This window comes from Lynx rufus, unplaced genomic scaffold (assembly GCF_022079265.1).
Source record: "Lynx rufus isolate CCGP_SWC_20201006 ecotype Redwood Valley unplaced genomic scaffold, mLynRuf1.p SCAF_33, whole genome shotgun sequence".
NCBI lineage: Eukaryota > Metazoa > Chordata > Mammalia > Carnivora > Felidae > Lynx > Lynx rufus.
The window spans coordinates 505,297-529,770 of NW_025814849.1; the positions used below are offsets into that span (position 1 = coordinate 505,297).

At 48.7% G+C, this 24,474-nt stretch overlaps 1 protein-coding gene across 1 annotated transcript in view; it reads left to right on the forward strand.

The window, feature by feature from the left end:
- Nucleotides 1–24,474, forward strand: part of TMEM132B (transmembrane protein 132B) — a 216,224-nt gene that overhangs the window by 43,046 nt on the left and 148,704 nt on the right. The window contains exon 3 of the mRNA XM_047093190.1: nucleotides 3,036–3,182. Within this exon, the coding sequence (XP_046949146.1) occupies nucleotides 3,036–3,182 (147 nt within the window). The remainder of the gene's footprint in view (nucleotides 1–3,035; nucleotides 3,183–24,474) is intronic.

The window sequence follows — 24,474 nt, forward strand, 5'->3', positions numbered from 1 at the left end:
TTTGTTTTAGCCATGCCAATGGGCAAGTGTCTGCTTTTTGCTACAGTGGATGGTTGCTGGGGGTAATGATAGTGATAATTCATAATAATAGTTGAAATGAGAAGAACACGGGGATGCAGTGCCTCTGCCCAGCATGGCTTTCTGCCCTGATGGAGACAGTTCAGTTGTGACTGTGGTGCTCACAGTTACCATCCCTAGTGTGTATGAAAGTTGGCAAGTCTTTGTGGCAGTGTTGGAAGGTACTTTGGCAGCTTGAAAGTCCGTTTCTGGGGGAGGGGTGGACCCTAGAAAGCCTGGAAGGGGGCGAGGTTGGTATTCGTTTTCTTGAGACTTCCTCTGTGCCCAGAAATTAACTGCACTGAAGTTTCTGGATCCCCTTGTGTTCCAGATTGCGGATGCCGCTGGGTGACCCTCTCAGGTCTGACTTTGCTGCGGCTTGGGGGCGGGGGGTGGGGGGGGGGAGGGCTTCCAGAACCAAAGGAGCCTGGGACTGCAGGAGGGCACTGGGTCAGAAATGTTCGTGGTATACTCTGGGTCAGGCAGGGGGGTCACAGGACGCCTAGGTGGCTCGGGAGGAGGATGGGGGACAAGGAAAAAAGTGACAGTGTCTGCAGCCCTAATGCCAAGCCCGTCAGAGCTTGGCATCTGCACCTCCTGGGGGCGTCGCTGGATGGGCAGGGATTTCTCCGGAACGCGGGGCTCGAGGGCTCGCAGCTGAGTGTGAGAGCATCTGTGTAAGGACCTGTATGAAGGAGAAGAAAGGAGGCGGAAGCATTTCTTTTCTAACTGGGTCTGCAAGGATTTGAATCTCCTAATTCCACCCCCGGGCTCCTTACGTTGGCAGCAAAGCCAGGAGCTTTAGGACAACCCTTGAGTCCGGAACTCTCTCTCCTGCTCGTTGAAATTCTGCCTTCATAAGTTCCCTTCTTCGGGTCTCAAAGATTTTTGTGTGCGTGTGTGTTCATAAATGATTATTTATTTATTATGTTTATTTTTGAAAGAGAGAGAGAAAGAGAGACAGCACGAGTGGGGGAGGGGCAGAGAGAGAAGGAGACACAGAATCTAAAGTGGGCTCCAGGCTCCGAGCTGTCAGCAGGGAGCCTGACGTGGGGCTCGAACCCATGAACAATTCATATAACGTAAACTTGACAGTATCTAAGGGAGCAGTTCAGTGGCATTTGGCACATTCACAGGACGGTGCCACCACCCTGGCAACCAGCAGTCGGCTCTCTACGGACGTACCTATTCTGGACATTTGACGTCAACGGAATCGCACAGTCTCCATACTTTTGCGGCTGTCGTCTTCCGCATTGACTGATGCGGTTCAGGTCCATCCACCCTGTAGTCTGTGCCAGTGCCCCATTCCTTTTTTTGTTTTGATGTTTGTTTATTTTTGAGAGAGAGAGTGGGGGGGGAGGGGCGGAGTGAGAGGGAGGCAGGATCTGGAAAGGGCTCTGTGCTGACAACAGCGAGCGTGACACGGGGCTCGAACCCGTGAACTGGGAGATCATGACCTGAGCCGAAGTCGGATGCCCAACCGACCGAGCCGCCCAGGCGCCCCGCCTCATTCCTTTTTATGGCTGAATCGTGTTCCTTTGGACGTATCTGTGGGAAAGGGGGCCCAGGGCCTCAGTGAGCGTTGCCTGTTGGTCCACAGCCCTCCGTCTGGGAAGCGGAGGGACTTCAGGCTCCCCGGTGACCCCTGCAGTGTTCATCCCTGGACTTGGAAGTCCAAGCATGTCCTTTTTTTTTTTTTATAATTTTTTTAATGTTTTATTTATTTCTGAGACAGAGAGAGACAGAGAACGAGCAGGGGAGGGGCAGAGAGAGAGGGAGACACAGAATCTGAAGCAGGTTCCAGGCTCTGAGCTGTCAGCACAGAGCCCGACGCGGGGCTGGAACTCACCCCGAGATCATGACCTGAGCCGAAGTCGGACACTTAACTGACTGAGCCACCCAGGTGCCCCCAAGCACGTCCTTTGTGCTCACTTATACCTGTTTAAGGCACTGAAGCAGTGGGCGGTCAATGGATCTGCCTTCCTCCTGATTGTTCCCCAGACATGTCCCCGGTGTGTCCACGGGCAGGTCCCAAGGCTGCTGAGAACTTGGGTGATGCCTTGGGATCCCCGCTGTCACTGAGGAGACATACTCTGGTTCATTGCAGCACAGGTCATTCGAGGAGCAGGGAACAAATGCAAAACAAGCAGGCTGTGAGAGCTCTCCTTGGCCTTTTCTCGGTGAGCAAGCAGCTGGGTCCCTTGGTTCTTCCTTGGGGAACTGAGTTCCAATGCTGTACAACCCATGCTGTGCCAGGCGGTCCCTGGCCACACTGTCCTGCCGGGATGCAGTGTTTATTTTTCTCCCGAGGACAGTGTGCCCCTCCTTCTCTCCTCCCAGTGTGGCCCGGACTGCCCACTTCCTCCTGGGTCCACTGGCTTCCCCAGCCCCCAGTCTTTTGTGCTCTCTCCACCTCGTGGGGGCCCCTCCCCATCTCCAGATCCCATTCACACCTGCCTGGCCGCCTCTGCCTCATTCCCGTCACTCGCGGTCCCTGCAGCGGACAGAGGTCTGGTTCCCAGCACGTCCATGAAACAGTAAAGTAACACGCGCTTGGCAAAATGCTGGGGCTCCTGCTCCGGGGCACTTGTAAAAGTAACAGGAAACTGAGGGGCGCCTGGGTGGCTCAGTCGGTTGAGCGTCCGACTTCGGCTCAGATCACGATCTCACATTGTGAGTTTGAGCCCCGCGTCGGGCTCTGTGCCGACAGCTTGGAGCCTGGAGCCTGCTTCGGATTCTGTGTCTCCCTCTCTCTCTGCCCCTTTCTTGCTTGTGTTCTCTCTCTGTGTCTCTCAAAAATGAATAAACATTAAAAAAAAAATAACAGGACACTTAGTTTCCAAAGGAAAGCCATTCCCTGCCTGTCTTCCCTCCGTCTCCCAGAGGAAAGGGGAGATCTGCTCTAGCTCTGTATTTTTAGCACGTGTCTTGACCTCGAGCGGTGTTATACATGTGTACATCTTTTTCCCACCCCACAGAATTAAGGCAGCAGCAGGGGTGAGGATAACGGCCGTTCGAGTCACCAGCGAGCAGCAGTGGGCAGTCCAGGAGGAAATAGACAGCAGTGGCTCTCAGACCACGGCCACGCTCACGTGCGTGGGCCACCACCCGGACCCGCAGAGCAGGTAAGCCGACATCCCCCAGCGGCCTCGGCGGCGGGGGCCTCGGGTGGCTGCGTAGCTGATCGCAAAACAACGTGCATATCGATGAGCTGATGCCTCTGTCTTTAATGGGCAATGTGCTCCTTTTGCCCATCGGCTTCCGGATGGTTCCATTACGGGGCTGAGCCGCTGCGGAAGGCTTTTATTCTTTACGCTCTTTATACGCCAATGGCCTAACTAGGTGAGCAGTCTCAAACACGACCTGCACTCACATACGTGCAGGGTTTGAGAACCGTGTTTTGAGAATTAAGTTTATTACTGTTACTGGTTGCACTAAAGATTGAAGAATGAAATGGGCAGCATGGAAATGATCTAAGAGGCAAGGGGAAGTGGACTCATTTACGGGCAAACAGAGGGTAGCTGTAACGACCGAGGAATCGTCTCTCGGTGCTTCGAGGCAGCCGTCTTGCGGACGTCACCCCTGGGTGCTGGCACGTGTCCCCTCCAGCTCAGACGCCGGCTTTGGGTTTCACGGGGCTGCGCTCACCTGGAGGTCATTGCTAGGCCTCGTGCATCGGGACCCCACTAAGGCAGGGGGCGCTGTCCCCACGGTTGTGACCACCTTCTCTCTTAAAGGATCGGGCGAACGAGCCCTAGACGCGCACCCCTCGCCCCTGACTCACAACCTCAGCTTGGCAGGAAGCGTCTTGGGATCTGTCACGTATCACCTTGCGGTGTCACCCCCTGCTGTCTCTTCTTTCTCCTCGACTATTTAAACTCGTGGAGGCCCACCGCTGTGAATGGAAGAGGCCGTGGGTGGGTGGGTGGGGCTCCCGACCTCGGAGAGACTGGGTGCAGCTTGCCTCTTCCAATGGAGTTCTGGTCCAACCTCCGTCCGCTAGAACGCTGTCCTGCCTGCCCTTCGAGGACCTCGTTCAAAGGGAAAGAAGGGAGTCCAGCTGAGGGGCCGCGAGTCTTCTGTTAGGAATACGGTCGCTCCAGACTCAACATTCTGGTTGTCCCCCTTTACATCCATCCCTGGCCGGCCGTTTAGTCTGCGGCCTCACGTGGCCCACGGTTTCCCTGGGAATCTGTCTGCCTGCCCGCTGAGCCTTCCCACATCCGGAGTTGTCAGTATATGGGGAGAGCCCAGGATTTTTATATTGGCTCAGGTGTTTCCGTATGCGGTCAGTAGGGTACCCGCCAAAACGTGGCTGCAGCAACACGGTTTTATCACCTCACCTGCCGAGAAACTCGGGCGGGTGGTTCGACGAGACTGGTTAATCCGGCAGTGCGACCGTGTCACCCAGGCGCGTCCCGTCTCCCCGTCTCTCACACCTGGTCCCCAGCTGCCATCCTTCTTCTGGTTCCCACACGGTTGCAAGGTGGCTGCAGCAGGTGCAGGAACGGCTAACTCACCAGTTGTGCACCAACACTGGAGGGGCGGGCCGCTTCCCCTCTGTTACCGCCTTTTATCAGGGAAGGGGACCTGGACGTGGACCCTTCCGATCTCATGGGTGAGCGGTGGGTTCCCTGCCTCTGCCCAAGAAGCCGGCCAGTCTGGGGAAGTGAACGCCTGGCACTGCTTCCGGGAGCCGTAGTGGGAGGTGGTCTTTGCTGTAAGGGAAGAAGGGTGGGGCGATGGCGGTCAGCTAGCAGTGTTCCACTCTCTTCGGCGTGGACCCTGCCGAGGGTCGTGGCTTCGCTGGTGCCCGGGCTCCCTCTGGGTTGCCGTGGCGTCGGTCAGGTGGCTTTGTCCAGTGGCTGCCGTTCGGTGCTGTGCCGATGAAACTCAAGCAAAAAGGGGACTCGGGCTTCTCCTGTGGATGGAGACGTGCAGGGGGGCGGGGACCAGGGACGTCAGGGTGCAGGTGCCAAGCAGCACCCTTAGCAGCCTGTCTCCTGTCTCTCCTCTGGGTTGGCATCGTCTCCAGCAGGATCTTCCCTCCTGGTGGCGAGTTGGCCACCAGCAGCTCCCAGTGTCCGTCCTGCCACTGCGGTCACTTCGGGGAGGACACCGTTCTTCCCTGTCTGGTCCACTGGCTCTGTTTGGCTTGTCTTGCGTCACGGACCCACCAGAACCCATCACTGTGGCCAGCCCGCCTGAACGACACAGGCTTAGAGGACGGGAGATGTTCCGGGGGGTGCAAGCTATGGGAGGCCAGAAACGAGAGGGGACCTTGCAGTTACCTCAGTCCTGGGGCGCTGGAGGGGCCCGGATGGGATGCCTGGACTTACAGCCTCCGGAATCATCATGTGGGTGGTGAACGTCTTGGGTATAGATCTTCCTTGGCTCATGATGAGGTAACCTCCCTATAAACCCATTGTAAGTTGATGTCGTAAGTCAACAATGCATTTAACCATCTAACCCAGCAAACACCATAGCTTAGCCTGGCCCGCCTTAGGCGTGCTCAGAACACGGACATGAGCCTCCGGTTGGGCACAATCGTCCACCACAAAGCCCGTTTTATAATGAGGTGTTGACTATTGCGTGCCGTTGACTGAATCCTGTACTGAAAGTGACAAACGGGACAGCCGTGTGGGTGCAGGTGGCTGTCCGTGTACTGCCTGTCGACCCTCCTGACCGCGTGGCTGACTGGGAGCTGCGGCCTCTGCCCAGCATCGCGGGAGAGGGTGGGGCTGCAGGTCCCTGGTCCGGGACAGGACCCAGACTCGAGATTCCAAGTACAATTCCTACTGGGGGTGTGTTGCTTTCGCACCACCATAAAGCGAAACTGAGTCTAGCTGTCCTGAGTCGGAACTGACTGTGTAAGGGCGGGAATCCATGGTCCATGGGTAGGAAATCGATTTTGTTGAAATATTTGGCCGATCAAGTGGTGATGTTTCAAAGTGAAGACAAAGCATACGCTGTGGTTATCACTGTGAGAATCCATTTTGCATTTTCTTTGGAGATAAAAAAAAAGTTACAGGGGAGAAAAAGTCGTTACCTGAGCAGAGTTACAGGATTATGAGGCGCTCTCCCTGTTCCGGTGTCCTCCTTCTCCTTGACCCCAGTGTGTGACCTCCCCCCAGGCTGTGAGAAGGGCAGGGATTAATGCTTTGGCATGACAATCTATACTTACCTAATATCCCTCCGAAATTCATTCCATGATCTAAATAAATAATTGCTTCCCTTTGTACTTTGCTGTTGAATCGCGATGTCAAACGAGGTGTGAAATACAAGCTCACGGACCGTGTTTGCTGGCTAACAGAGTGAATATATGAATATATCCCTAACAAAACATCCGTCAGAAAGCTGTAATCTCCGCATTGTGACAACCTTGGGTGGAATAGAGTTTTTAATAGAATATAATGTACAAACTGCCTGAAATTCTGTGATAAGAATTAAAAATGTGTTGCACGGGTAGACCCGACGTGCTCAGTTAGAAAGGCGGTAAAGGTCTTAATTTAAAATATTTTAATGAATGCTCGTTGTGAGGAAATGTGAGTAATAAAGATGAAAACCACAAGATAAAGAGTAGTGTTACCAAAGGAGTGGAGAAGAGATTAGAAAAATAAGCAAATTCGAAAGCGTGCAGAACAGATAACACAGAACCACAGGGAACGGGAGGTAGGTGACAGGCGGGTTGCACGGAAGCCGCGTGCAACCGGAAGACTTGAGACAGGCCTGCTCCTGAAGTGGTTCCCGTGGTTGTTGGGACCCAAACCTCAGAGGAAGTGAGCCACAACTTTTTCTGCGGTCAGAGACCACAAAACAGAGCTCACTCTTGCCTACAAATGGGAGGAAACCTGGACGGAGTACCACAGAAACGGGCGTGTGCCTCTCCATAGGATAGAAAGGCAGAAATGCCACGATAGATTTCTTTCTTTTTTTTTTTAATGTTTATTTATTTTTGATAGAGAAAGAATGTGAGCAGGGGAGGGGCAGAGAGAGAGAGGGAGACACAGACTCAGAAGCAGGCTCCGGGCTCTGAGCTGTCAGCACAGAGCCGACGCGGGGCTCGAACTCATGACCCGTGAGATCACGACCTGAGCCGAAGTCGGACACTCGACCAACTGAGACACCCAGGCGCCCCGCCAAAACAGATTTCTTAAAGAGATAGACACATCCCCACATTCTTGTAAACCCAGCTCAAGGTGAAGTCAAGGTCAAAGTCAAGTGTTTACTGTGGAGAGCTCCCCTGCTTGCAAATCTGGAATCAGTCTTCCCGGAGTTTTGTTTTGCCTGCTCTCATCCAGAAAATGTTATAACCCGCGGGGCAGACGAACAGATCACCCTTCTGAATAACCTGACAAACTCTTTGCTTTTTCTTTTTTTTTTTTTTTTAAATTTTTTTTTTTCAACGTTTTTATTTATTTTTGGGACAGAGAGATACAGAGCATGAACGGGGGGGGGGGGCAGAGAGAGAGGGAGACACAGAATCGGAAACAGGCTCCAGGCTCTGAGCCATCAGCCCAGAGCCCGACGCGGGGCTCGAACTCACGGACCGCGAGATCGTGACCTGGCTGAAGTCGGACGCTTAACCGACTGCGCCACCCAGGCGCCCCACTCTTTGCTTTTTCTGAAAAAAATTTTTTTTCTTAGTTTATTTATTTTGAGAGAGAGAGAGAGAGAGAAAGCAGGGGAGGGGCAGAGAGAGGGAGAGAGAAGATCCCAAGCAGGTTTTTCATTGCCAGCACAGAGCCTGATGTGGGGCTGGAACTCACAAACTGTAAGATCATGACCTGAGCTGAAACCAAGAGTTGGACGCTAAGCTGAGCCCCCCAGGTGCCCTGCTTTTTCTGAAATTTAACCGTTAAACGTTAAGCAGCAAGCAATGTTGATGTAAGAAAGTCACCATGTCCAGTGTCATTTCATGGATTCAGAAAACACGAACCAGGATAAATCATTCATTGCACTTCAGGTTTCTTACTTATTTTTTTTTTTCAAGAAGGACAAAGACCGTTCAATGGTGGTAGCCGCCCCCAGTTTCTAAATACGAATGGTTTTTCCTATGTGACTCAGTTTATATTGGTTTCTTTCCTTTTTTTTTTTTAAGTTTATTTATTTATTTTGAGAGAGAGTAAGAGAGAGGGCATGAGTGCGGGAGGGGCAGAGAGGGAGAGAGAGAATCCCAGTTTGCACTGACAGAACAGAGCCTGACTTGGGGCTCAGTCCCACGAACCATGAGATCATGATCTGAGCCGAAACCAAGAATCAGATGCTTAACTGACTGAACCACCCAGGCGCCCCTGGTGTCTTTCTTGCTGTAGAAGGTTTAACGGCAGGTAAAAGGTAGAACACACAGAACGTCTTAGTTTTGTCTGTGAGGACAATTTTGGGTGATTCTGTTGTCCGTTGCTATTTTATTTTAAAAATCTTTTGAAAAACCCTACAATGCCATTGTTGGTGTCAGATGCCGTGGTAAGTCTTTTAGGAAAGTATGTTTCCAAAGTCGGCAGTGTTAGAGCCTCGGAGGCAGATAACTGTCATTACTGCTGCTTAACGGATGTGTAGGCTGACCAGTTTAAATGACTTCCCAAGCTCTCCGAGCCGGTAAGTAGCCGAAGGAGTTCAGCCCTTAGAGCCCGTGTCCTCATCCCTGGAACGTGTCAACGTGGCCTTACTTGGAGAAAAGCGTCTTCACAGAGGCATTTACGTGAAGAATCTTGGGGGCGGGGGGTGTGTATGACTGTCAATCCAATGACAGGGGTCCTAATAACTGAGACACAGAGAAGAAGGCCATGGGGCTGGAGGCAGAGATTGGAGCAAAGTGGCCACAAGCCAAGGGAGCCAGTGAATGCCTAGAGCCACCAGAAGCCAGAAAAGGCAATGAATGGATTGTCGCCTGTGACCTTAGGTGGGAGCGTGACTCTGCTGGTACCTTGATTTTGGAACTCTGGCTTCCAGAACTTCTGCAGAATGAATATCTGTTTCCGTAGGCTATTAAGTTCGTGGTAATTTGTTATAGCAGCTGTTGGAAGCTAATGCAGGGTCTGAATGACTGCTTGCTGAATGGATAAATCAAGGCTTCTGAATCCCGGATACACATCAGAATAGCCTGGGGGGGTCTTTAACAAGTACCCATTCCTTAGACCTTACAACCCAGCGGGTCACGGGCATTGATATTGCACAGAAAACTCTCCGGGTGATCTTAATGCAGAGACAGTGTTGAGAATTAGTGGGATATAAGAATGAATGAAATAGTAACGAATTCCAACACCATAAGAAGATAAAGGTATTTTATTTTTAACAATTTTAGGGTTTGAAAATAATGGATTTAGAAACACACAGTTCTTAGCTTTAAAATGAAATTTGCCATTGGACACCTGGAGATCTCTCAGCACCAGCTGCCACAATAGTTCAAAACCAGGATTTAAGGTATAGAAATACGTCGTGTCCCGGATGTGTCTGTAATTCATGCTCCAGAGTGGCAACAGGGTTTGCCTATGGGAAACGAAGGGCCCCGCCCCACCCCCCAAAAAGGATCAGGCCCCGAAAGAAAAGAAAAAGGGAAATATTTTAAAAATGCGCAACCTCTTTTTCTAGCCAGTGTGAAACTCTTTTGTGAATTTATGCTTCCGGCCAGGTTCAGCCCAGGTATGATAGAAGCCTTCTTACTTCAAAAGTGACAGATGTTCAATTGCAGGAAATGTAGAAAGGACAGCGGAATAAGACGTAGAAGATAAAAGTCACCCCTGAACCTGTGTATGATTCAGAGGTAACCATTGTTAATATTTTGAGGAGTATATACGTATGTATGTGTTCACATGCGCGTCGAGGTACAAAAATAGGTTGTTTTCGCTAATACTCGAATTTGTTTAGCTTTGAAAGCTGTTTTCTGTAACAGTGTAGACTCAATATTTGGCAACATCTTTTCAGGTTGTTAAATATTTGAAACAATAATTATCAACTGCTTTAAAAAAGTAATGGAAGGGGTGGACTCTCTTTCTCCCAAAATACAAATATGCACACATGAACAATTTTTTCCCAACAATTTAAACATCCACAGAGCCTTTCAATGAACTTGTAGTTTTAAGGGTGATATTTAATAGTGGTATAATATTTTATTAATATTATAGATTACCCACTTATTCACCACGTTTCATTTTTTCCTCCCTTTACACATACTTTTTAAACATTTTTTTTTTTTAATGTTAAAGGTCGGGGCGCCTGGGTGGCTCAGTCGGTTAAATGTCCGACTTCAGTTTAGGTCATGATCTCATGGGTCTGTGGGTTTGGGCCCCACGTCAGGCTCTGTGCTGATGGCTCGGAGCCTGGAACCTGCTTCGGATTCTGGGTCTCCCTCTCTCTCTGCCCCTCCCCTGCTCACGCTCTGTCCCTTTCTCTCTCAAAAGTAAATAAACATTAAGAAAAAGTTTTAAAAATGTAAAATGTCTGTTGAGTTCTTCTACAGGTAAATCTTCAGGAGAAAGTGCTTGAAGTGAATCGGTAGATCACAAGACGTGATGAAGTTTAAGATTTTCGATGGTCTTATAAAATTTTTCTGTTTACACTGCCAGCTTTGTGTGAGAGTGCCCTGTTCTTGGTCCCTTTGCCAACTTCGGGCATTGCCTCAAAGGATCATTTTGTAGTTGGGACAAGGCTGTGTTCTTGTAGGCTTAAGTTCCATTGATTTGATTTTTGGTCAAATTTAAGCTTTTCAAACGTCTCTCCTTACTTGGTTGCTTCCTTTTTTAATTATCATATTGTCTCCGTGGCAATGTTGTAGGTTTTGGGTTGTCAACTCTAGTCATGATTGTTATTCAGGAGAAGGACTCCCATCTGGAGGAGGGGTGGCCTCAGGTAGAACAGGATGCCTGAAAACCCACCCATCAGCCTGGCCTCCGAGTGACGGCAGCGAGGACCAGAGCCAGATGCCAGCGCAGGCGGTAAAGATGGATTTTGTTCAGAAACTGTTGCAAAAAAAGGGAAAAGAGACCCTCAGTGTCACCTGTAGAGACGTGGGGATTTATAGCCAAGGAACAGAGTGGGGGTGGGGCCAGTAGATGGCACATGACCAAGAGGAGTTGTCAGGGGTCAGGGGTGACCCCGGCCAGACGGACCAAACCAGATTCTTGCTGAGGGCAGGCCACGGTGATGAGACATCAAGGGTGGGGATGAGGAATTTGGTTAGAATGTGAAGAGTGATCACACATCAGGGATGGGGGAGGGGGTATTCCCTCTCAACTGACTTGGCAGGATTCTTGCTGTAATTGGGCTCTGAAGGCGTGGCCAGGACAGAACCAAGATGGAGGGGGGGGGGCTCAGAAGGCGCCTGCCTCCAGTCTAGTTATGCAGATGGTCTTTGTCAGTGACTGTGTGCAGCAGCGCCCACTGCTGGCCAAGATGGGTAGTGTGAGTGACTACTGAACCTTTGTCATCTTAGGCCATTGATTTTTGGCCTCACTTGTTACCAGGCATAACGGAGTCTATGCTGACCGATACAAAGAGCTTTCAGATACACATTTTGCAAATATTAAGACTCTTCTGAGCAGCTTTACATTGCAGAGGAATTGAGCAGAAATTATAGGGAGTTCTCCCCCGTTATTAACATCCGGCACTAGTGTGGTGCATTTGTTTCAGTTGATGAGCCAATATGGAAATATTCTTCAGCAGTGTTCTGGATGTTGGCCATTCTCGTTGGGGTGCAGTGTTGTTTCGTTATTGCTTTAATTTTCAATTCCCTGATAACATAGGATGCTTAGTGTCTTTTCATAGGCTTATTTTCCACCTGTATATCTTCTTTGGGGTGTGTTCAGATTTTTTTTTTTTGCCCATTTTTAAATTGGGGCTGTTTGTTCTGTTACTGTTGTGTGTTAAGACGTCTTTGTGTATTTTAGGTACCACTCCGTTATCGGTTATGTGCTCTGCAAAAATCCTCTCGCTGTCTGAGTCTTTTCTTTTCATTCTGTTACTCAGATGAATGTTTTGAGGAGTGATACCATGTCTGGAATAAGTTCATAGGTCTCAAGGCGACTCAGAAGTTTCCTTGATTCCCAAGATGGCTGGTTGGGGGCAGAAAAGCCCATATTTGGGGGTTCTGATATGGCTGGAAAAATGTATCTTCCTTTATCTGAGTCACCTGCTGACCAGGAGGGGCCTCGCTGGTTGAGGACTGTATCCCCAGCAGTATATAGGCTCACGCAGCTCGTTCCTAGAATGTCCGTGTGGCCACCTGTGGCCTCTCCCCACGAACCCACTCTGCTATCAGCTGCCAGACTAATCTTAAAACATCATTTTCCTCGAGACCTAGTGGCTCCCTGTGGCCTGTCTCAGCAAGTGTAAACAATTAGTCCTTTTTAGAAGCAGGGCTCCGTCAGGATGCTCAAAACTCTGGCGCAAGAGACAGATGCCGAGACAGCCCGTGGGCGGGGCTCTGCACGGTAACAGGATGGGGACCCAAGTGCAGGGGAGTAAAGAGGACACAGTGGGTTCTGTGGGGAGGAATCCTGGAAGTCATCTCCGAGGAGGTGACATTGGAACCGGTCCTTGAAGGATGAGTAGGGGTTTAAAAGTGTTTGAAAGTCAACATTTCTGGGAAGGCGACCTGGGAAGCCCTTCTTTATATACTGTTCACACTGTGTTGTGTCAGACTTCCAGAATTGTCTTTAATACAAAAATTTGATAGCTAGCGGTTGGGTAGTCTTAGGGAATGGGGCTTCTGTGTTGGGTGGGACGCTTTGAGCCGTCTAGGAGAGGCGCCAACGTGGGAGGCATTTTCAGGCATTTTCAGCAGATCTTACAAAGGACAATGCCAAGGCTACACACCATCCCCCTTCATTACCAAAACACCCCTGTGAAGAAGGCGGCACTATTAGCCCCACATACAGATGGGGACAGTGAGGCTCAGAGCTATTAAGGGCCTCCCATTGCATAGCTATATCTGGTGGGTCTGGGATTTGAGCCCGGACTTCAAGGTTCTAGAACAGGGCCTGGCACTCAACTTCTCAGGCAGTATACAGACGTCTCCCTATCCGTTTGCCTGGTTTTTTCCCTCTTGATTAGACCGGGGTTATAGGTTTGGGGAGGACGATATCAGAGGTAAGGTGCCAAATATATATCAGTAGCTCTAAGCTCAAGGCTGCTTTGTCAGCATCAGAGTTACCTCAGAAAAAGGAGGGGATGGGGCCAGAGAGAGACACTGCCCAAGTCAGCCCTTTGGCAGGATTCTCATGCCTTCTCCAGATCCCCAAATTTCAGCTACGCTGTTCAAGGCTGTGGGAAGCCCAGCCTTCATCGCCACAGTGCCGGGTTCATGCGTTGTAGCTCCTTTGTGAAATGAGAATGGAGAAGAGAGTTTCTCCTTAGAAATTCAAGTGTCATTTGGGTTCTGACGTGCCCTTTCTTTGTGCAGATTTTATTTCTACTGTGAGATTTAACTTTGGTAGTCCCCTTATGCAGGCAGAAATTGAGCCAGAGGACGTTGGAGGTTTCCCGGGTCTGTCAGGATGGTGGTTTTAAATCGGGGCCCTTACACCACATTTCTGATGGGCAGTTGATGAAATCCACCAAGGGTCATTGGCAGAGTTGATGCTAACGGGGGCTACTCTTTATTTGGCCTTTTAAATTGGTGCACGTTTGTCAGAAACGTCAGCTGCTCCGTCAAATCATTGTATCCGTATGTCATTATGTTGATGTATTTATTTACTTATTTTGACACGTTTATTATTAAGACATGACATGTGTCGTTGGAAACCATGAAGTCCTCCTCAGATCTGGTGCACGTCTTTGACAGAGGCAATCACATGAAGCTTTGAGGGGTTGCCTCTTCCTCCGATCCCTCCCCCCCCAAAAAACCCCTTTCTTCCTTGAAGTTTCTGGAGGCAATTTTCTGTGCTTTGAAAGTTTAACGCAGCCTGCCTCCATGAAGCATCACTTCTTGCATCGTGCCTTTAAACCTAGATAAAAGGTGATATGCCCAGGCATCGAGAGGAAACCTCGGTGTCTTTTGAAAGGGCGTTTTATTTGGTTTTAACCAGTCCCAGGGCCAGTCCCCTGTGCTGTTTTTCATAGGCACTGGCCCAACATGGCTGCCTGTCCTATTGATGGTGAGCAATTTACAGCCTGTACCTGAACATGGCCATTCAGGCAACTTGATGGTGATGGCAGCCGGGGGGAGTGGGGGGGAGTCCAGCCTTCCACACTGAAGATCTTCCTCTGTGTTACCAGATGATCGATCCACTTGGTCTCGAGGAGGACTAATCAGGTCGTATATAGATGTCTCCCTATCTGTTTGCCTGGTTCTTTCCCTCTTGATTAGACCAAGGTTATAGGTTTGGGGGAGGAAGATATGGACCCGTAATGGGTCCAGAATTCCTATTCTGCGGCCCATAGTAACAAGGATTCAGGTTGCAAGGGCGCCTGGGTGGCTTAGTCTGTTAAACGTCCGGCTTCGGCTCAGCTCATGGTCTCACAGTTTGTGAGTTCGAGCCCCGCGTCAGGCTCTGTGCTGACAGCTGGGAGCCTGGACCCTGCTTCGGATTCTGTGTCTCCCTCTCTCTCTGCCCCTCCCCTGCTCATGCACTCTCTCTGTCTCTCTCTCGAAGATAAATAAACATTGAAAAAATTAAAAAAAAAATTCACATGTTGAAATCCTAACCTCGAGATGGTGGCATTAGGAGGTGGGAGCCCCCATCTGTGGGGTTAGTGCCCTTATCAAACAGACCCCGGAGAGCTTGTGTCCTCCTTCTACCGCGTGAGGACACAGTGAGAAGGTGCCTATCTCTGAGCCAGGAAGTGAGCCCTCACCAGACACCAAATCTTGGATTTCCAGCCTCCATTACCTTGAGAAATAAATTTTTGTTGTTTACAAGCCACCCAGTCTGTGGTCTTTTGTTACAGCAGCCTTGAACAGTCTAAGACCAATAGATACCTTTCTAAAGACAGTGTGTCATGTTTTCAAACTTTTTATAAATGGCCTTGTGCTATAAGGATCATTCTGCAACTTGCCTTTTTTGCCCAGCACAACATTGCCTGAGTTAAACCCTGCAGATACATGTGTACGTCTTTTCCCCGCTGCTGTATAGTATCCCATAGTATAGATATTCCATAATTTATTCATGCGTTCTTCTGTTGTTGATGGATGCCTGTTATTTAAAACTTTGGGCCCCTATAGATCTCAGCGTCCATTCTTGTGTGTGCAGTATTAAGTATTTGCACTAGGTCCTTTTGGGAGAGTGGTTTTTAAACGGGGGATTGCGACCCACTAATGAGTCATGACAAGCATTAAAACTGGAAATTGAATCCATTAGCACAGAATAGAAAACATTGGAGCCCATCGCGCGTAATCAGGGAAATGTTTGTGAAACTTCAGTGTCCTTTTTATGTCTGACTTTTCTGACTTGCCATGCAGAGTCTAATCTTCAGCGGAGGCTGGGGTGAAAACATGCCGTGTCTGGGCTCTAGGGTCTGAACACAGCGGTGGGATTGAGGACACTCGGGGATGTACATCTTCGGCTTCTGGCCTGTCCCCAAGCTGCTCTCTGAACTGGTCGTACCAACTGATGAGTGGTGTTTGAGGTTAGAAGGTTCCTTATCTTTCTTAAGTGGGAGGGTGTTTTGTTTTGTTTTTTTTCCAGAAGCTTGTTCTTGAACGTCTTATTTTGGGTTGATTCTCTTCTGGCTTGATTATATGGAGTGCTGGTGGAGTTCTGTCGGAGAAACACTCATCTTAGAGACATGCCATTTAATTTCCCCTGCTGTCAAGAGGCAGAATTAAGTTATTCCTCTTTTTAAAAGAACGACGTAAGGAGGAAATAATGAATGCAAAATGCTGTAGTTAAACATCAGCAGATACACTGATGGATCGGCTGTCACTTGGGTCTTTGCTATAAAGGGAAAGAAAATGATATTTAATCATTTTCAAAAAATAAAAACAGCGATGATGAATTTGATACATTTGGACGCTGAGTGACTCATTAGAGCACACTATTATTTTCCAGTTAATAAAGGAACCTTGATTCTCCCCCGTGATTAAACAGTTGCGAAGCAAAGACGTCTTTGTTTCGGGGAGCACGCTGGGTCTCCCGGACTGTGTGAACACGGGGAACTCTGGCTACCTGGCATTTTGGTTCCCTTGGCACATCCTTCATCCAGGTGGCGAGTTGGGTGGTCTAAGTTTGACCGGCTGAGTGTTTCTGTGTGTGTGCGTGTGTGTGTTTCCCCCTTCACTTTGGGCCAACACTAAAAGAATCGGGAGGTTCAACTAAAAATACATAATTTGGGCATCTCTGGAGAAAGTGCAGACTGGATGGATGGAATCTGATATTGAATGGTCACACCCGCCGGAGCTGACCGGCTGCTCGGTTCGGAAGGGGTTCCCCCCGTGCTGTGTCGCTTACCATAGTCCTCTCTGCTCCCCAGTGTCCCCCCAAACTGAGTACAAATTCCGAACTCAGTTTCAACGTGTGTGTGGTTGGGGGGCTCCCCTGCCCACCGGGCAACACTCCAGCCCCAGCTGGGCGTCCTGCGGTTCGACTCAGTGACTCCTCAGGGCTGATTCTGTCCACCTGGAGGGAGGCATCAGGTCCCACAGGGCGAGGACTCAGTCCCGCAACACAGCTGGCACCCCACTTCAGAGGCCAAGTCCAAGTCTAGATGGTCACCTGTGTTTCTGCCAACTAGCTATAGATCGGAAGGGTCCCACACCCCCCTGCTTGGGTTTGGTTCATTTGCTAGGGTGACTCACACATCTCGGAGGAACAGTTTGCTTACTGGGTTACTGGTTCCCTCTGAAAGAATAGAACTCAGGGCCGGCCAGGGAAAAGAGAGGCCGCAGACGTGGGGAAAGGGCGTGGGGCTCCCACCTGCTCAGAGAATGCCACCTCCCCCTCCGAGTTGCCATGTGTTCAGCAGCCCAGAAGCTCTCTGAATCCTGTCCTTTTGGGCTTTTCCGGAGGCCTCATTACAGAGGTACGATTCATTGGATTAATTGGAATATCATGTCCATCGGAGAGCGGTTCAGTCTCCAGCCCCTCCGCTCTCCCCGGTGGTCAGGGATTTGGGACTGAAAGTTCCCCCTGCAGCCCTCATCCTCAGGCGTGTCCCCAAAGTCACCTCCTTAACATGACAGGAGACGCCTTCATTGCTCTCCTCACTGAGGAAATGCCAAGGGTTGGGGGAGCTCTGTGCCAGGAACGGGACAAATAGCAAATGCGTACAGAGGTCCCCCTTATCCAGTGTCCGTTCCCCGTGGTCAACCACGGTCCAGAAGCAGGTGACCCTCCTGACCTAGCGTCACGATGCCTGCGTCATGCTTCACGCATTTTGTCGTCTCACATCACCCCAGGACGATATTTGGAGAGCGGGAGAGAGAGCACAGTCACACAGCTTTTATTACGTCATGTTGTTACGATTGTTCTTTATCATTATTGTTGCTAATCTCTTACTGTGCCTCGTTGACAAGTCAAATTTCATCATAGGTGTGTAGGTACAGGAAAAAACTTAGTACCTACTGGGTTCGGTACTATTGGGGTTTCAGGCATCCACTGGGGGTCCTGGAACGGAACACCTGCAGACAAGGAGGGGACCCTGTATTTCTTTTTGGAAGACTCTTTTTTTTAAATGTTTATTTATTTATTTGGTGAGAGAGAGAGAGAGGGAGAGCAGGGGAGGGGCAGAGAGAAAAGGAGAGGGAATCTCAGCACAGGGCCTGACGCGGGGCTCAAACCCACACACCATGAGATTATGACCTGAGCTGAAATCAAGAATCCTTGCTTAGCTGACTGAGCCACCCAGGTGCTCCCTGTGTTTCTTGTTATAAATCACAATATCACCCTGGGGTTGGCTGTTTGTTGGCATTTACCATTAAGCACACAGTGGTATTTTAGGAAAGAAGTATTTCTTTTTTTTTTTCCTTAAGTTTATTTATTTATTTTGAGAGAGAGAGACAGAGAGAGAGAGAGAGAGAGAGTGCAAGTGGGGGAGGGGCAGAGAGAGAGGGAGACAGAGAAGCCCAAGGAGGCCCCACGCCGTCAGCACAGAGCCTGATGCGGGGCTCGAACTCATGAACCGTGAGATCGTGACCTGAGCCGAAATCAAGAGCCCATATTTAACCCACTGAGCCATCCAGGTGCCCCAGGAAGGAAGTATTTCTTGATATTGCTACTTATTAACTACGTGACCTTGGACAAGTTATTTAAACCCCTGCCTTCATCTCCCCAACTTTCAAATAAGGACAGTTGGGGCATTTACCTGACCGATGGGGATGATAGGGGGTTAAACTCTTTTATCTATGTAACCTGCTTATCCCCGAGCTCGGCACAGAGTAAGCGACCCGTGAGCCTTGCCTGAATTAACATTATTAGTAGCCACCTCTGTATAAGACAGAGCTCTGTGTTTCAGGATGAATGAGAAAGCCGATTCGTTTGTAACAAAGAACATTCCTATATGATTAATACGGAAACCGAAGGGTTCCGTGTTGAAAGAGACTGTGTAAAACCCCCATCGGACATAAACCTTAGCACCTCTGTGATAAATACACTGAAAAGGTATATGATGAAAAACTTAATGAGCTGATAAGAGGGCTTAGATTTTTATTTTATGTTTTAAACATTTATTCAGTTTTGAGAGACAGTGTGAGCTGGGGAGGGGCAGAGAGAGAGAGAGAGAGAGAGGGAGACACAGAATCTGAAGCAGCTCCAGGCTCCGAGGTGTCAGCACAGAGCCCGACGCGGGGCTCGAACCCACGAACCATGAGATCATGACCTGGGCCGAAGTCGGATGCCCAACCGCCTGAGCCACCCAGGCATCCCAAGAGGGCTTGGATTTTAACAGGGTTTCTTTCTAAATGTAAAAGAGCCGAGTGTTGCTTTTGTGAGCCACGGTGGTGGGTCCCACTCATGCCTTCTTACTCGGGAGGGGGACAGGTCGGACCCCATTTGAGACTCCACTTGCCCTAACTCCTCCCCCCCCCCCGCCCCCACACTGCACTGTGGCCCAAACAGCCCCTTGTGACCTGGGAAAAATCACTCTGATCCTGCTTTATTTTTTTTTTTCATGTTTTTATTTATTTTTGAGACAGAGAGAGACAGAGCGTGAACGGGGGAGGGGCAGAGAGAAGGAGACACAGAATCCGAAACAGGCTCCAGGCTCCAAGCGGCCAGCACAGAGCCCGACGCGGGGCTCGAACTCACGGACCGCGAGATCATGACCCGAGCCCAAGTCGGCCGCTTAACCGACTGAGCCACCCAGGCCCCCGATCCTGCTTTTTAAGCAGAGAGCTGGGTTCCAGGCGGCTTCTCCGTCTGACGGCCCGTTCCACCCCACCCCTTCTGTGTGGTGGGATTCTCCGGCAGGCTCACCAAGGAGATTAAATGGCATAAAATATAAACTTTGCAAACGTTCTCTTAATACTTTCTTCTTGGCAAACGTTCCCTTGAACGTTTCTTCCTTGCACAGAAAATAAACGTTCCCTTGAGCGTTTCTTCCTTGCACCGAAAATCGCCCTGAAGACTTGAATCCAAATGCGGTCTTTTTGAAGATATTTTCCTCTCACACTGATGGTCTTCACCCAACACACAGTTAAGGTGAATGAAAATGGATTCTTTTTTTTATTTTATTTTATTTTTTTTATTAAAAAAATTTTTTTTTCAATGTTTATTTATTTTTGGGACAGAGAGAGACAGAGCATGAACGGGGGAGGGGCAGAGAGAGAGGGAGACACAGAATCGGAAACAGGCTCCAGGCTCCGAGCCATCAGCCCAGAGCCCGACGCGGGGCTCGAACTCACGGACCGCGAGATCGTGACCTGGCTGAAGTCGGACGCTTAACCGACTGCGCCACCCAGGCACCCCGAAAATGGATTCTTAAAGAGAATGTCGAGGCACATTTTGTCTTTCTCCTCAGAAACTCTATTAAGTTCCGCGATCCCCTGTTCCGAAGGCAGGGGCTCTGCCTAGAGGACTGGACCGTGGCTGACCGAGGAGCAGAAAAGGCAGGAGGTGTCCCCAGTACCTCGGGGGGAGAAATCTGCCGTGAAATCCTGTATCTGCCTCTGGGCACAGGGCTGGGAGGTCTGAAATGGGGAAACAGTGGGTTGTGTGAGTTGCACACAATGCCCCTAGGATGGAGAATCTGAGTATTCCTTCCGGCTTGGGGATATCTTGTGGTTTCCCTGGGTACTTTCCAGGGACATAAATCCCACATCACTAAAAATTACATGGTCAGGGGGGCTCCTGGGTGGCTCAGTCAGTTGAGCGTCTGACTCTTGATTTCGGCTCAGGTCATGATCCCAGGGGCGTGGGATCAAGCCCGGCATCCAGTTCTGCACTGAGCGAGGAGCCTCCTTGAGGTTCTTTCTCTCTCTCTGCCTCTCCCCTACTTGTGCTCGCTCTCTCTCTCTCTCTCTGTCTCTCTCTCTCAAATAAATAAAATGAAAAAAAATTATGTGGTCAAATTTGGGGTCACATTTGGTCGTTTCCTAGCCGTGTGACCTCAGACAGGTGACTCAACCCACCATTTCTCATCTGTGACATGGGCACAAGAATAACGTCCATTCTCAGGTTTGCTGTGGGAATGAAATGAGAGAGTTCAGCTGGCGTGTTCAGTGTGGGGCTGGGGACAAAGAAGCACCCGGGAAATGATCTCCTCAACAAGAGAAAAGAAGTTCTGACCGGGAGCAAGGATCAAGTGCCCAGTAAGGGGATGCCACCCCACCTGAGCCGAGACCGCGGGAAGGGCTCTCTCTCTGTGGTTCCTTTGATTATCATGTGTAGAATCATAATCTATCCTGTAGGCAGAGTTGAGTTTTGGGCACAGAGGAATACGTATCTTTGTGTGACATCGCCAGAGGTTAACTTCCGTTTTGACAGATGTTGGTGGGGACATGGGGCTGGTTGCTAATGTCCGGGTCTGTAAGGGGACATGTATGAGCCCCCGTGGCCGTAAACCTTCTGTATTTGGTGCCGGGCGGGGGGGGGGGGGCTGGGGCTGACCTGTCCCTCTGCGGACTCTAGCAGAGCCAGAGGACTTCGTGAGGATGGGGAGGGGACCCCGATTCGATCTCCTCTGTGACTCCATGACGTCCCTGAAAGAATAAAGTGGCAGTTCTGGGCCCCCTGCCGAGAAGCACCGCCTGGATTCTCTGCTTTGAGAGAGTTTCAGCGAGCTGAGTGACGATCACTGCTGTGGATATTTTTCCGCTCTGTTTTCTTGGTAACAGTTCTTAAGATAGAAAGTGAAGTTATCTTAAATTGAAATGGAAACATTATAATTAAACATTTACAACCCAAGCAGATTTATAGCTATGGTGGTTACATTTTTCATTGTCAGCAGATGCCATTGAAACTAAATAACCCATTGAAATTGTAAGAAAAAACATATTTTTTTGTTTTTTTTTTAAACGTCTGTTAACAATGGTAGTCTTTATTCTATTTGTTTTCCCTGGTGCCTTAGTGACAATACAATAGGAGGCAGTCGTGCACCGTGAAATTGAGCTGAATCGAGAAGGGCAAGGCTGGTGAAGTGTATTCTCCTCTCCCCCCACCCCCCATGGTAATTTATTATAGTTTCCCCGCACAATGCTTGGGAAATGTGTATCTATTCGAGGGGGCTGCCGGGCTGAAGGAGGTGTCACTTTTTTTATTCTCATTTCTCTCCTTTTTCTTAAAGACGAGGATAGGTCATCGCCCCCATTTGCATTCAGGACTAGGGGTCTGTACCAGGATGAAATGCTCCTAATTACCGAATGACACCTCGCTTTTATCCGTGCTCTGTAGTTCGCTGGGTGCAATCGTCTTTATTTCACTCTGTGGAGTTTTGAGACTAATGCAAGGTCATCGTCCAAAATTGAAAAACAGAAAATATAAAGAACTGCCATTAATGTTTTTTTTTTCTTTCCAGTTCCACTTCGCACTCTTACTCTCTGAACTTATCACATTCTGTATAAACAGTTTTCCCTCCTGCTTTTCTTGGCTTTGTGTTTTATCGCAGGCCTTTACGAATGTAATTGCAAACTTTTTGTAAACCTTTCAGTGGTTCCACAGTATTTCTTCATCTGAACGTTATGTAATTTCCTTCACGGGGCCAGTTAGGTTGTTTCAAATATTGTGCTGCTGCCAATAATGCTTGAATCTTTGCCTTTTAGATAATTTCCTCAGGTTCCTTTCCAGAAGCCAAGGTGCTGGCTACTGATGTTTTTAAAGGCTTTTCACACACTTGGGGACATTGCTTCTCAGGGAAGGATCAGGTAATACTTGCGACGGCCAGTTTTGTGCTCTCACTTGGCCGGGCTGCGGTGCCCAGTTATCCAAACATGAACGTAGGTGTTGCTGATTACTGTTCATAATCAGTTGATGTGACGTAAAAGATTATTTCAGATAATCTGGTGGGCCTGGCCCAATCAGGTGAAGTACATTATGAGCCGAACTGAAGTCTCCCGGAGGCAAGAGGTTAATTAACCCTGCCTGTGGACTGCGGCCTTGGTTCCCGTCTGAGACGTTCCAGCCCGTGCTTCCCAGAGGCCTGCCCTATCGGTTTTAAACTTGGCTAGCCAGCCCCCTGCGGTTGCTTAAGCCGGTTCTTTCCAATGCATCTCCTAACGTTTATCTCCCACTGGGTCCCTGGTTGAACCCTGACGGATACACTGCTCCAACAGCAAGCATATGCGGTGTTTGCCTTGCCTCATTTTCACAGTATCGAGTGTTACCGTCCTGACGTTTTTACTTACTTGCTTAGCGTAAAACGTATTCAGCTGTTCTCTAAGTGCTTTTTTATCTAATGGGACCGAGAGGCTTTCGGGTGCCTACTGATCATTTGTATTTCTGATTTTGGCAACCGTGCTTTCACATCTCTGGTGATGAAGCAGAGTGGTTGAGAAGGCCGGCTGTCTTTCTCCAGCAGAGTCTGAATCTCAGCCTTACGAAGGCCTCCTCCAACCCCTTGTCATTGTTCCACTCTCCATCAGTTCTAGGGTATTCTTTTGAGTTTTTTTTTTAATTATTATTACATTGATAACTTCTTCCCTATTGTAGTTAATAATTATTTGTGTTAAAATTTTCTAGCTCGACTTACTGATCGGACCCTGACTGATACCTTACATCACAGAATTGCTGTGAGGATTTTATGAGATAATTTTGTATCACTGGTCTGTAAATAGGGCTCAGTGAATTCTAGTTATTATTATTGATTTCTGTGAGCTATTTATATACTAGGGATGTGAACTTTAAAATAGAACTTTAGAAAGAGAATATCACAAAGTGACCTGTGAAATATCTAACTAGAAGTTCTGATTTTATATTCATTAAGAAGTAACCAGACTTAAGTGTAACTTTCTAGTAAAGGAGACTCGGATTTGAATTCTGGCTGTGTAATTTGCTATCTTTGGGAAAGTCATTTAGCCTCTTCGGGGCTCTTGTTTCCTACTTGTTAAAAAGTGAATACAAAAAATAACTACCTCATCGGGTTTCTGGGAAGGTCACATAAAAGAATCATACAACCTCTAGTGTGTTTTTTCCTACGTGGTACGCCCTTCATAAATGACTTCTTTTCCTTTCCCGATTCACATCATTCAGTTCCACCGGTAATGAAGTATGTCATTTGGCATTCATGATCAACCTTGTGAAGTCATCAATGTGGGCATTATTTTTATCTAGTTTTGCAGATGAATGAAAACAAAGGGACAAAGTTATTGAAGTATTTAGCATGACACAGCCTGTTAGTAGCAAAGAAAGGACCACAGTGTTGCATTTGGGACTTGATTTTACCTTACTTAGGATTTAGAAATTTTTTTTAATGTTTATTTATTTTTGACAGATAGAGAGACAGAGCATGAGTGGGGGAGGGGCAGAGACAGAGGGAGACACAGAATCTGAAGCAGCTCCAGGCTCTGAGCCGTCAGCACACAGCCCGACGTGGGGCTCGAACTCACGGACCGCGAGATCATGACCTGAGCCGAAGTCGGACGCTCAACCGACTGAGCCACCCAGGCGCCCCGGCCCTACTTAGGATTTAATAAGTTACCCCATCCTCCATGGATTCTGGGTGTATTGAGCCTTTCGTCACTTTGAAGTTACCCTGTTTATCTCCTTTTGTGCTTTTTTGTCTTAAAATCTACTTTGGTATTAATATTATTATACCAGTTTTCTTCTGGTTAGTGTTCACATGGCATATATTTCTCAACTTTAACTTCAACCCAGCTTTAAAATATTTTGGTTGGGTCTCTTGGGTTTTTATTTTTATTTTTGCCAGTCTGTTGATCCTTGTTGATTAATTGGCATATTTTGTCCATTTACATTTGATGCTATCCCTGATGCTATCTGTGTTTTAATCCATGATCTTACTACCTGTTTTTTCTTTATCATTCCTGTTCTATATTCCTTTCTTCCTTTCTTTTGGATTGATTAAGGGAAATGATGGAATATTAAAAAAAAGTTC